Raw genomic sequence first — 13,514 nt, 5'->3', positions numbered from 1 at the left:
CGGGTGCAATGGCTGTAAGGTGAGGTGGCACAGAGATGTGCTCAGCCTCAGAGCTGTGGAACACTCTTCCAGCCCCATGTCTGCTGGCCCCCAACCCTCTCCCACTCCAGGGTGCAAGGACCAGAGTATCTGAGGGCTCAGAGTTGAAAGACAAGGCCACATAATACAGAGGAACATTAGACTAGGAATCAGGCCACCTGGCTCCTGGTTTTACTACCTAACTTCAAATTTTATCACCTATAAATTTATCATAATATGCAGTAGAACTGCCTCTTCCCCTTCCCCAAAATATTACCAGCAGGGGATGGAAGAGTTTACCCTGTGCTGTACACCTGGGAGGGGCAGGCATTTCTGTGACAGCCCAGGAATAAGGTCAGAACAGAGCTGACTGACCTGACCCCCAATCCTGACTCATCTCACTTAGAAGACAGTGGTGAGACAGGACAGTGACACATAGTGTGTCCAATGACTTTTGCTCCTGAGAGACATGAGGGTTCTTTGCTTTAAGCTGCCTATGCCTCAGCCCTGGGAATCATTGGCATGGACCCCAGTTTTCTTCATGGGTATTTGGCCATCTGTAGGTTTTATCCCTGTGTGATTATATAACTGTTTACCTCTGCTCAACTACATAGAGTTTTTTGAAATTATCGTTATCACTGTAGATTATATTACCTTTTAGAGCACTGGACTCCATTTGATTTAGTGCCCACTAAAGATTTGAAACACTCCTGATTTTATTGTCCACATCTCAGCAACACTCAGAGTGCTGCACCCCAGCCGTGCTCCCCAAGATAGTCCTTGTGCTGCTTCATTGAACTACCCTTTGCTCTGAGTTGAAGCCACGACTCGGACATCAATTTTAACCCATTACTTCTGTTTGACTATTGAGGGTCTGCATTTTACCACTTAAACTCGGTAACAGGATTGCTCTGCAGGAATTTATCAAGTTGTTCCCAGAATCTTGATAGCTTAATATGAAAAGGCTCATTTTATGATTCTCTGGGTCATATTAGCAACTCAAAGAGAACATTGCTTTTTTAAGTGTTGAGGTGGAAGCCTAGGAAGTGCCTCTCCTAAGCCACCCAGCTAATTGATGGCAGGTCCAGAACTAAGCTCCTGTTTGCCAATTCCCAGCCCAGCATGCTGCTGAGCTGCAGGTGGCCCAAGGGCACCTCAGACTGAGCTGGTACTTCTGCTACTTAGCTTTAGCCCTGCTGACCCACTCATTAGTGTCACGGCAGAGAGATCCCACCATGCACCACCATCTGCCTGCCTTGCCCTTTGGGCTTAGGAAGATGGACCTAAAGAGGAGAGAAGGGAAGGGGAAGTCAAGGGCAGGGAAATGCCCAGAAGGAGGGCAAGAAGGAGGCTCTGGAGTGTCACTTCCATTCAGAAATGTGTGAAAGAAAAAATATGCTAAAGGGGAAAACTGGGTGCCCCCACCTTGCTCCTTCCCACTTCAAGATCTAGTTCTAGCTTTCTAAGTGTTTATTGGTTGAGGAAAGTGGCGATTCTCAGAAAAATGCCTTGGAACTCATGCCCTGTGTATAGACAGTCCTTGCAGTGGCCATAACTCTGAGTAATTTTACATTTGCAGGGATGTGACAAGAAAGCCATGGTGTGGGACATGCGCTCTGGCCAATGTGTGCAGGCCTTTGAAACACACGAATCTGACATCAACAGTGTCCGGTCAGTAAGCAGAATGTTCGCGTTACTTCTCTGTCCTGCCAGCATTACCTGGGCTTGAGGTGTCCCTGGCCCAGGAACCACCTTCAGGCTCAGTTTACTTGGCTGAGAGGGGCTACTCAGCAAAAGAGGCTGATTGTGATAGAACTGGTCAGTGCCCCAGATCACGCAGAGAGTTTTAATTTCTTTAGGAATATTTGCTATCATTCCTAAGTTGAATCAGTATTTTTCATCCATCCAGGAAATATTTACTGAGTGTTCATATGTTAGACATCATTCTCAGAATTGAGATTGCAGTGGTGAATAAGATAGGCAAGGTTTTGTTGTCCTAGAGGAGATAAAATAGATAGACTATAAATAATAAGTGTGCAGTTTAATTTGAGGTATCAGTAAATGCTATGAAGAAAAGGAAGACTGGAGATGTGTACAGGTTATTTCTTAGATAAAGGTCAAAAGAAAGCCTCTGCAAGAAGGTACCCCTGAAATGGAGGCCAGGATGATGAGAGAGCCAAGCTCGCCAAGAGTTGGGGGAAGAGCACAGAGAGGAGATGTCAAGGAACCTAACAAAAGACCAGGTGACCATTGGATAATTTAGGGGAGGGATAGCTAACAGGATCATATTTCGCCTTTAAAAGAGCATTCTGACTGTTTGGACAATAGATCACATGGGAGCAAGAATGGAATTATAGAAGGTATAGAACCTTAGAAAGTTGTATGAATTCAAGAAAGAAATAGTGGTTGAAACTAAGGAAGACATGATGGACACAGAAATGTCAAGAATTATCATGGGTCTGAGAAGTTACCTCCCTGAAGTCAACAAGTTAGGCTGCCATAACTCACAGAAGCTGATAGAAGATACAATACCCTGGGTCAGATGAAGGAGCGTTTACATTCACAGCAATGGCAATATCCAGAGGCATGTTTGTGCTGGTTTCTTGAGCCCCAATTCTACAGGTTGACATGCAGAGGGCCAAATAATACCTGCACGCTCAAGGGATGTTTTATAGAAAACCCCAAGCTTAGGGAACCCAAACCTTTATCAGGGGCAGTAAGCAGTGATCCATTTCCTAAGACGGGGAAGACTAGAGAAGTACAGGGAGGAGATGGGTTTTGCATATGGATCTAGGAGCTCTGTTCGGGACTAGTTCCATTTGAGATGCCTAGTAAGATATCCAAGGAAGATGTCAAGTAGGGAGCAGAATCTGTGAATGGGATTCCAAGGGAGAGGTCAGAACTCGACATGTATGGAAGACAGCACCATTGAGATAGTATTTAAAGAATCTTCATTATACTTAGAATTCTGAGAATGTCCATTATACTTAGTGGGAAAACACTAAACGTGTTCTTCTTAAAAGCAAGAGCAAAAGATACTTATTTACTTCAGTACTCCCTGCTGTCAAATATGGGATAAGGAAAAGGGAAAAGACTTCCTTTTTGCAAATGAGTAGTAGTTACCTGGACAATCAAGGGAAATCAATCCAGAAACACTAGAGAGCAAAGTTAGTAAGATGCATAATGGAAGATAAAGCCACAAAAATAAATAAAACCCCTATATATTAGTGAAGTGTGATTTTAAAGCGAACATTCTCCCACCCATGCTGTGCCCTCTACCCTGAACCCTCTTCCACCAGTCCATCAGACCCTCAGGTCTCCAGTTGTCCTCAGGAAGCTGCCTCGTTCCCAGAACTGAGTTAGGTGTCCTCCAGTGACGGACCACACTGTATAACCAGTGTATTCATCCATCTCCTCTACTGAGGAAATCAGAGGGGTAAATACAACCAAACATTAAGTATTTATGACTTTATGAATTCTTAATGAAAAACATTTAAAGATTGTTAAGTAGAGAAATAGAGCTTATTCCTGACAGTAAAGATAAAATATAACCTATTAAGTGGACATTCCTTCTGTGTAGAGTGAATGCAATCTCAATTAACTTAGAGTCTGTAAATTGATGCTGAGGTTCATCTGGCAGATTTTATGGGGATTGATCCAGTGGGCTGTGTCCAGGATGCCTTTTGGTTTTCTGCCAGGGTGAACACTGACTACTGTCCCTCCAAAGCTAAGGTCACACTGAATGTTGTCATTGGTCTCTTAGCATGCCCTTGGCTATACACTGGATAGTTAAGACATGGGTTCATGTGACAGAGGTCCAAGTAACAGTGACTTAAACAAGATAGAAGTTTATTGTCACACTAAAGTCTGAGCTGCATTGATGGCTCACTGTCTCTTTGAAATCCTGTTGTTCCTGTCATAGTGCTTTGGCCCAGCTGCCTTCCACCATGTCTCCTCTCCAGCTGGTAAGAACAGGAGAGTTGAAGGTATCACTTCAGCTTACACCCCAATAGTCAGAACTAGACCAAATGGCCATGCCTGGCTGCTGGAAGACTAGAATGTAGTTTTCATTCTGCCATGAGCCAAGAGGGAGGGGATTGGTGTTTCTCAGTGGGACACTCTACTTGTACTTTAGGTAGGACATTTCTTCGTCATAAGCGACTGGCCCTTGTAAGATTTAGCATCCCTGGCTGCTCCAGCCACTGAATTCTAGTAGCACCACCTAGGTTTGGTGACAACCAAACATCCTGCTCATGTTTAACCCCAGCAATAGAGAGAGAGACATACCAAAGGTCACTTCCAGATAATTCATATTTCATACACTTGGACCCTGAATTTCCTGCCAGCAGAAGGCAATCATAGCCCATGTGGTACCAAATGGAATATAATCTAGAAATCATTTCAGTTTGACACTGGAATATAGGTGTGTGTGATACTCCATGAATTTCTAGTGCTTTCACAAATATGCGCTCACAACACAATACACTGACTAGAGCAGAACTGCCAATTCTTAGCATGTGCCATCTAGCCTTTCTGTGTTTCCATCCACTGCTTTCAGACCAGTGTAAATTAGTCACACAAAGTCAAGCTTCCCTCTCCCTTGCCGAAGGTCTTTACTTTCAACTCCCCCAGGTAGGAGATATACTTCCATAAGCTGTTTTAAAAGACCTTCTGCTCCAGCCTTTGTAGAGCTGTTGGATGTAGGCCATTTGTGCAAGAAAGGGGATGCAGCAGGGGGTGTGGGGGACACCACTGAGTGCTGGCAGAGTTGGGGGTGGGGGACTGGAGACCTCTGTTCTAATTCTGCCCACAGCACATCATCTACCCATTTTTCCTGCCTATCATTGAGAAGAGAGTGAATATGGCAGTAATAGTTGCTTATTGAATGCTTTTTATTTGGCACCAAATAAAAATTCTTGGCATGCTATATCTTATTCAGTCTTCACAACAGGAAATATGCAATATTATCCTCATTTTCAGCTGAAGAAACTAAGGCTGGGCAAGATATGGCCACACATAGTAAGTGACAGTGCAGACAGCTGAATGTGGCTCTGTACATCTGATTCCAGTGCCTGTTCATAACCACTTTCTCATCCTTGAGCTGAGCCCACTCTTGAGAATTAGGTATGTGATCGAGGGAAATGACGTCTAGAGGGCACCTGCTCTGTATTCAGTGCCTGATGCAAACATCTCATTTATTCCTCATCAACATTCTGCAAGGCCAGTGTCACCATCCCCTGTTGACAGGGAAGAAAACTAGAGGCCACTGGGCCTCCCATAGGAGCCTCCCTTCAGGTCTCTGTAACTAACAAATGTTCCTCTGCCCCTAGAGGTGAAGGTTCTGAATCTGGGGGTGCAGCATGGGAAGACCTTCTTGGAACAGCCTTCCCAGAGGGTTCTGATGGGTGTCAAGGAACAGCAGTGATCATTCTAGATTAAGTGCTTTCTACCCAAACTCTCTCTGCAGGTACTACCCCAGTGGAGATGCCTTTGCTTCAGGCTCAGATGATGCTACGGTATGTTTCTAAGTTATTGAGAGCTTTTCCTATGAGAAAGAGAGATTTGCCAAATTAATTTTATCTTTTAAAAGTAGCCTCTTTCTGGTTATAGAAGTATGTGTATTCAGTGAAGAAAACAATTTTTTAAAGGGAAAATTAAAATTTCCTTAATATCTCTAAGAAAAAAAATCACAGTTGGATAATTTCCTGTCTTTTATCTTTTCAAACAAAATGCTTTATAATTTGCCTTTTTCACGTAGCAGATTACAAATGTCATCTCATGCTGATAAATATTTTTCTACATTATATTTTTCTTAATAGCATTCCACATATAGATATGCCAGCATTTACTTAACCAGGCTTTGATTTATGGACAGTCAGCTTTTCTCATTTTCTTTTCTCCTGTTAAAAACATTGCTCTAAGCAAATATTTTTGTACCTTTCTTTTTTATTTCCTTAGAAATCTCAGATATAACTTGCAGAGCCAAAAATAGACCTAGCTTCAAGCCTCTCGATCTAATTGCAAATTATGTTTATTGATTTTTGAGGTGAATAATATTTTCTTGTTGCCCTCAAAAATGTCCACGATCAGCAGGACCTGGTGGTATGTACCTGTAGTTTCAGCTACTTAGGAGACTGAGGTGGGCAGATCATTTGAGCCCAAGAGTTAAAGTCTAATCTGAGCAACATTATGATATCCTGTACCAAAGGGGGAAAAAAAAAGTTAAATATCTTATTAAGTAATAGGTTTCATTTTGATTTGCTCCTATGGAAGAAATTATAAGGGAATAGATTAAGAGTTTTGATAATAATGAAAATCTTAAACTTTTCTATGTTGAAAAAAATAACAAAAGGGAAGGACATACATTTTGGAAAAAAACCTGCCATGTATGTGACAGACCAAGTAAAAATTCTTTAGATGTGAAAGGGTTGTTACATCAATAAGGTGGATACCACAATTTTTAAAAATTTTTAAAAATGATAAATATAGACCACTTACAAAACAGTAAATCCAAAATGGCAAATAAATACCTGAAAATATTTTTTAAGTCATCCGTAATCATAGAAATGCCACTTGAATGATCATATGCCTGTTTTGCCTGTTGGATCAGCCAAGCATTGCCCAGGGGTGGAGTTGGTAAGGCACAGGACTCTTGGAGGAACCCCAGTGAGGTCTGTGGTTACCACCCTCCTGGAGGGAAGATTTTCAGTAGAATCATGAGATTTTTTTTTTCCTAATCTTTAATTTAAAAAAAAATTTTTTTAGTTGTTGATGAACCTTTATTTTATTTATTTTTTATATGCGGTGCCAAGAATTGAACCCAGTGCCTCATACACACTAGGCAAGTGCTCTACCACTGAACCTCAACCCCAACCCATGAAATCATCAGCTTTTAAGAAATCTCTGTATTTTGACTTGGCATGCCATATTTTGAGAACAATTCTATTCTACAAATTCTACTCCCTGACTATTCTAAAGAAACTATCAGAGATGTGCATGAAGATTTTTACATAAGAATGCTCACTGTAGATTTTTCTTTTTTAGTACTGAAAATTGAATGCAGGGTCTCTCACATGCTAGGCAATCACTCTATCACTGAGCTATATCTTCAGGCACTTTTTTTATTTTTTACTTTGGGGCAGGGTCTTTACCATGTTGCCCAGGGTATCCATGAACTTGCAATCCTCCTGCCTCAGCCTCCTAAGTAGCTGGGGTTACATGTGTGCACCACCATACCCAGCATCATCATAGTGCCATTTATAGAAAAAAATTAGTCACAAACAAAGCACTTAACAGGGTATGATTAAATAGATTCTAACATCCACGTGAGGAATATAACAAACATGTAAATATCTTTTTTTGAATATCATATAATGTGGGAAAATGCTTATAATGTTACTTTAAACAATAATAAAACATCTACCCCATTTATATACCTGCATATAAAATAGAAGTAAGACTGAAAGAAACAATCCAGACATTAGCATATACCTCTAGGACTTGGGGTAACTTTCATTTCCTCTTTTATGCACTTCTTAATATTTCTGACCATACATCCTTTATCAGGAAAAAAAAAAAAAAAAGATTTTGTTTTTGTTTTTGTCCCTGAAGAAATTTTCTACATGTACTGTTTCTTTGAGTCTCTAATGACCCATGGAGATTAACAGAAGTCAGGACTGAGGGATGAAATAGTAGGAGAGCAAGCTAAAGAGATTTTTTTCCCCTCATCTGTCAAACCACACAAGCCACCAGCACCCACCAGTAGCTCTGTGGTCATCACGTCACCAAAGTGGAGCCAAAAGTAAGTGCTTTTTTGTCTGCTTCTTTGCACTTCAGTGTCGCCTCTATGACCTCCGGGCAGACAGGGAGGTCGCCATCTATTCCAAAGAGAGTATCATATTCGGAGCATCCAGTGTGGACTTCTCCCTCAGTGGTAAGATTGTATTTCAGAAACTTCTCCAGGACTGTAAGACAGGACGTGAATGAAACCCAGCTCTGTCAAGCTTTCCACTAACCAACCCTTCTGTGAGCCAATATGCTAAACTCACATTTGTGCCAGTTTTCTTCAACTGTCCTGTGTGTGTGTGTGATGTTGAAGGATTGAACCCAGGGGTGCTTTACCAGTGAGCTATATCCCCAGCGCTTTTAAAATTTTTTTAATTCTGAGACGGCATCTTGCTAAATTACCCACGCCATCCTTGAATTTGTGATCCTCCTGCCTCAGCCTCCCAAGTAGCTGGGATTATAGGGCTGCTCCCCCATGCCTGGCAAAATGATGTGTTTTTGCCTGCCTTTCCCCCTTGGTCGCTCTTCCTCTAGGGTCCCATGCCTTTTACATACATGTAAGCCCTTACTGTGTGGCTCTCGTCACATGACACTACAGTGGTTTATTCCTCTCTGCTGCACATCCTGCATGGCGCCAGCAACTGTGCTTTCTCCTCTTTGAATCCCAAAGCAAAGCACAGAGCCTGGCACATCATGGCCTAAGTTGCTGTTTATTGGTTGAATGAATGAATGAATGTGTGAGTGAGCGACAAAAGAAAAGCAGCAGAAGGAAACTGGTTTAATAGCCATCACATCACCCCACTTGAAGGTCGCCTGCTCTTTGCTGGATACAATGATTATACCATCAACGTCTGGGATGTTCTCAAAGGCTCCCGAGTCTCAATCCTGTTTGGGCACGAAAATCGAGTCAGTACTCTGCGAGTGTCCCCTGATGGCACCGCTTTCTGCTCAGGATCGTGGGATCATACCCTGAGAGTAAGTGGATGTGTTTCTGCTGTTCGGTGTGTGAGAGGAGGGGGATGTGACCATCCTTCCTGAAAGCAGAGGGCAGAGCAGGCTGAGATGGGCTGGTCAGCCAGGCAGCTCTCGCTTCAGCCCTGTGGGCAGCCATGGAGGCAGGGAATTGCCTGGGGAGGTGCAGGGGGCCTCACCCACACAGGTGTTCAAGCACAGATTAGACAACTGTGTGTCAGCATGGAGCTGAGGGATAGCTGGGCTCAGTGATCCACAATGGTGAAAGTCAATTGTGATCGTAGCCTTTGGCACACCGGATTACCAGTCTGTCCTCCCTGTGCTGCTGGGTTCTTCTTACTGACCTTGTTATAACAAGGTTCACAGGTCCTGTGAAGCCCAAAGACACTTTAGGGGGTCTATGAAGATCTCAAAATGGTCTTACAAATTGTGTGTGTGCATTATTCCAGGAAAAGAGCCCTCATGTTTTTCATCAGAGTCTCAAGTTCCATGACCTTGTCTACCATTGGCTCCCCAAACTAACACCAAAATAGCCTCTTCATAAAGCCAAGTTTATTCCACACCTCAGTGTGAACAGTCACAAACTTGACAGAGACCTAGTATCATCTCAGAGGGGAAGACAGAGGCACACATGAGGGTCTGGCTTAAGGTGGGTCTTAGGACAGAGGGACTCAATTAGGATTAGGCATATTTGTGGCATAATAGTTTTACGATTACTGGACCCTGGGTAAGGGAAGGATTTCAAAGAAACAGTCATTTGATGCTCTTCATCAACATTTCTAAAGTAGGTAAATTGACTGTCTAGTTTTAGGATAAATAAAGAATGTTTATGAAGTTCCAAAAGCAAAAGATTTTCTGTGAGCTCATCTTTGTGGGCATAAGTGAACTTTTGGGGTGCAGATGGTTCAGTTCTTAATCTGAAAGAGTTACCAGTCCCTAGCACAGAGGCCACAGATGCCCTATGGATGATTAACTAAGGGAGAGGGGAGTCAGGTCCCCAGAAACACCTCGGTTGCTGGGAGTGAAGTATTGTCCTCCTAAGACATGTGAGTGCCCTAGTTTGAATGAGTGAGTTCATGCATGTGCTGTGTGTACACGAGTGAATAGACCGATTTTTATCTCCTGAAGCTCAAGTCCTACAGGTTGTTAACTACTGAGGAACTAAAATCTGTCTGTCTTCACAGGTCTGGGCATAATCGTCTTCTCACAGTGCACACATACGTACCTGAGGATGGAATGTGAAATCTTTACCTGTAAATAGATAGGCCTTCTAGAAGAGCCTAGGGTTTCTTGCAGTTTAGCTTAAGGGATCAGCTGCGTAGCTCAACGCTCACTAAGCATCTCCAGCATCACTGCTAAAACCACCACCCCTGGAAATACATTCTCGTGAGTCTTCAGCACTACAGGAATACTTTGAAGAACAGTATTTTTCATTTTGAACACTTTATAAAGTTCATCCATTCTTAAGATTATTCTAAATAACATATTATAAGGTTATTCTAAATAACTCATTCTGTTGCCCATAGAATCCAGCATTTGAATATTTCATACTACTTCCTTGAATCAAATTCATTTTCAGAACACTTGAAATTTTGCTTTTTCTTAGTGTGCACTGTGACTTTTAGAACCTTGCTCTACAAGTTAAGGAGGACTGCGTTAATTGGCCTGTGACAGAAGAAAATTCCAATTCCAAATGTAATTAGGAAAAAAAACACTTTTTTAAAATGCGTTTTTTATTGTAAAATTATCTTTTTTTGGTCTCCTGTCATTTTCTTTGAGATAAAACATTTTTGTCCAGGTAGACAGTTACAAATGAAGCAGGAATATGCATAAAACAAATAGGATGTTTGATTCATGAATTATGTTGCTGATGTTATATTGTGCCTGTGTCACTGAATGCATTTTCCCTCATTTGAGGGAAGAGTTGAATGCTGTCTGTCACAAATGCTTCTGAGAGCAAGCTAAGCCTTCCTATGTGGGAACATAGGATAGTAAACTTAACTTATTTAAAAACCCATTAGTAGCATTAGTGGAAACACTTGGGTCAAAGTGGATCTTGTCCATATAAATTATATTAATATATATTATACTGCAATTGTAAATTACATACACAAATTGATGGGTAGATCTTGAATAATAATGTATTTATTCCTCACATATTTAGAGAAAATAATATCAAATGAACATTTTGTCTTTATTTGAAATTCAGCTGTTCCTTCTAAAAGATAACAAGTGCTTTTTGTTATGAGATCCCTTTTATCCTTTTTTTCCCTTTTGTAAAAATTTTTTAGGTCTAGAGATTTATTCTTTGTTTTAGAAAGCTGCTCATTCAAAAAGAAGGCATGTACCCAGGTATGGTGGCACACACCTATAGTTCCCAGTTGCTCAGGAGGCTGGGGAAGATAGCTTGAGCCCAAGAGCTCAAGATCAGCCTGGGCAACATAGCCAGACAGACCCCTGTCTCAAAAACAGGTGCGGGGTGGTGGGGGAGCAGATACAAAAAGATGGCATGCATTACTTAGGGGCGTGAAAGGTCACCTCAGAGACCAAAAATTATTCCTGGGTGAGGCTTGCCCTGTAGGTGGCCTGGGGTCTGACCAGCCAGAGGCCTGCTGTGCTGAGGCTACTTGTGTACATCCCCTGGGTTATCCAGTCCCCTCTCTCGATTGGAGCTGAGACATCCAAGGCCTAGACCTGGACTCCTGTAAGCACTAGGGAGGTGGGAGTGCCAGGCCTACCCTCCAAACTGTTCAAACATCATGATGGGCCCATCAGTCAAAATCAGCCAGGCCAACTGTTCTATAAACTCACTTTAAATAACCATAATAATTGCATTTAATCATTTGCAGAGCAAACATTTACCAAGGGTTTTACAAGACACCAGGGCCTGGGGTAGAGAGGAAATGACAGACGGCCTCTCCCTGCCTCCAAAGAGCTCAGGGCTAGCGGGAGCATGGTCCGGAGGAGCCGTGCTTTAGAATGTCTCCACTGGTGTCCAGTCCAGGCAGGGGCTCGGAGTGTCTGTCGGCTCCTGACGGGGTCAAGGCCCAGAGGATGAGCTCTGCTCCTGAACATCTGGAGTTTGCCTGGGCTAACTGACCTTGAGCTCTCGTCCCTTTCCTCTCCACACGCCCTTTGTCTCTTCACTCTGACCTGGACCTGCTAGCTTCCAGAAGTGAAGAAACGCAGGGCAAAGGAAAGCCCACTGCACTCAGGGAAGCGAGTTCAAGGGTCTGTGTTTGGGGTGGAAGCATCATCAATCCACCTGCAAAGAGCCCAAGACTTTCCAACCAAGAGAGCAACTTTAAGGGCCCGACGTAGTATTCCACGGAATGCCCTGGGCAGGAAGCCACCTCCCCCGAAGTACCTGTTCTCACAGTGGGTGCTGTTGGGTATTTATTGGTGAAATTCTTTATTTGGAATATACTATGCCATGTGGAGACTCAAGGGTAAACTCCATGTAATAAATTGTATTTTGCGTATTGAAAATATTACTGATTGTAGTTTTTGAATCAATTTTTCTTCTTTTCCCAAGGACCTGGGGGCAACCTGCTGAATCAATTGTGATGAAGGGGCCAAAATGAAGTGTCCCAAGCAAGAAAGGAGCCTCAGGCAGCCAGCCCCCTTCCCAGCCAGAGAGAAACTTTAGGCAGAAAGGACATGTGGAGTAAACAGTGTTTGTAAGAGAGATTTGTGGAGTAAAATCACACCAGCTGCTTTAGAGAGTGGGCAGTCAGCCTCTGAGAAGTTGGGGCCCCAGTGACCCACCCTGCTCTGGGATGATCCAGAGGCGAACATGCCAAGTCCACTTTCTTCTTCTTCCCTCCAACCCCTTCCATACCCTCCTCTAGATTATTGGTGGTTTAAAGGCAGCACAGGTTCTAGGCCTTGGAAAGGCCTTTGTGTTTGGGCTCAAGTAGTTGCTAGGCCAGCTGGCTAGAAGGTGACCCCACAGACACTAGAACTCTTCCATAAGTTAGGAGGGGCAGTGTGGTGACAAAGAGTAAGGACCTAGGTTCCCAATTCTACTACTTATGCAGGACATAAGTATCTTTCTAAGTATCTTTCAACCTCAGTTTCCTCATCTGTGAAATGGGACAGTACTAAAGTATATGAAGTGCCCACTCAGACTTTGGCCCACTGTCATTCCCCAGTCCCCTTCCTATTCCCTCCCTCTCCTTTCTCACTCCTACCCCTTCTCCCTCTTTCTCCTGCCCTGTCATTCTTCTCCCCACCTCTTTTCCCTTCTTCCTCCCCTCCCTCTTTTCTCTCCTCTCTCTTCATCCCCTTCCTGGGCTCCCTCTCCCTTGTCCCCTCAGTTACCATCAGGGGCTCTGGATCATACTTTGAGAAGCTAGTGGGCCCTTCATAAGTATCTCTGGGTGAGAGCTCCCTGAGTCCATTAAGGCCTTAGAGGAGCTTAGAAAAAAAGAGACCAGGATAATTAAGGAGAGCTGGACTCCAGGAAAGGCCCTCAGAGGAGGCTTAAGGCAAACATGGGCAGTGGGAAATCACAGAGTGTCCCAGAGAGACATTCGGAAGGGCCAAAGTGCAACTGGAGCATGTGAACTGCTTAAAACCTTCTCAAAGGAGGACACCTGGGATCCTGTGTAAGCACAATTGATAGGTTAGATTAACAGAGGCAGGGGCATATTGTTTCTCCCTGGTCTGTGAGAACTGACTGAATAGGGATTTGTAATCTTCATTTCCCAAACTTGCCTGCTGAGACTCTTCCTAGT

General features: G+C 43.2%; 1 protein-coding gene across 1 annotated transcript in view; it reads left to right on the top strand.

Annotated features, from left to right (window-relative positions):
• The window catches only part of GNB5 (G protein subunit beta 5), a 39,717-nt gene extending 27,451 nt beyond the window's left edge, over nt 1–12,266 (top strand). Inside the window, exons 7-11 of the mRNA XM_079129983.1 lie at nt 1,598–1,689; nt 5,486–5,534; nt 7,855–7,951; nt 8,612–8,778; nt 9,960–12,266. Of these exons, the coding sequence (XP_078986109.1) occupies nt 1,598–1,689; nt 5,486–5,534; nt 7,855–7,951; nt 8,612–8,778; nt 9,960–9,971 (417 nt within the window). The 3' untranslated portion in view covers nt 9,972–12,266. The remainder of the gene's footprint in view (nt 1–1,597; nt 1,690–5,485; nt 5,535–7,854; nt 7,952–8,611; nt 8,779–9,959) is intronic.
• Nucleotides 12,267–13,514: the final 1,248 nt, after the last annotated feature.

Source organism: Sciurus vulgaris (assembly GCF_902686455.1).
Source record: "Sciurus vulgaris genome assembly, chromosome: 2".
NCBI lineage: Eukaryota > Metazoa > Chordata > Mammalia > Rodentia > Sciuridae > Sciurus > Sciurus vulgaris.
This window is presented reverse-complemented; position numbering and strand designations above follow the sequence as displayed.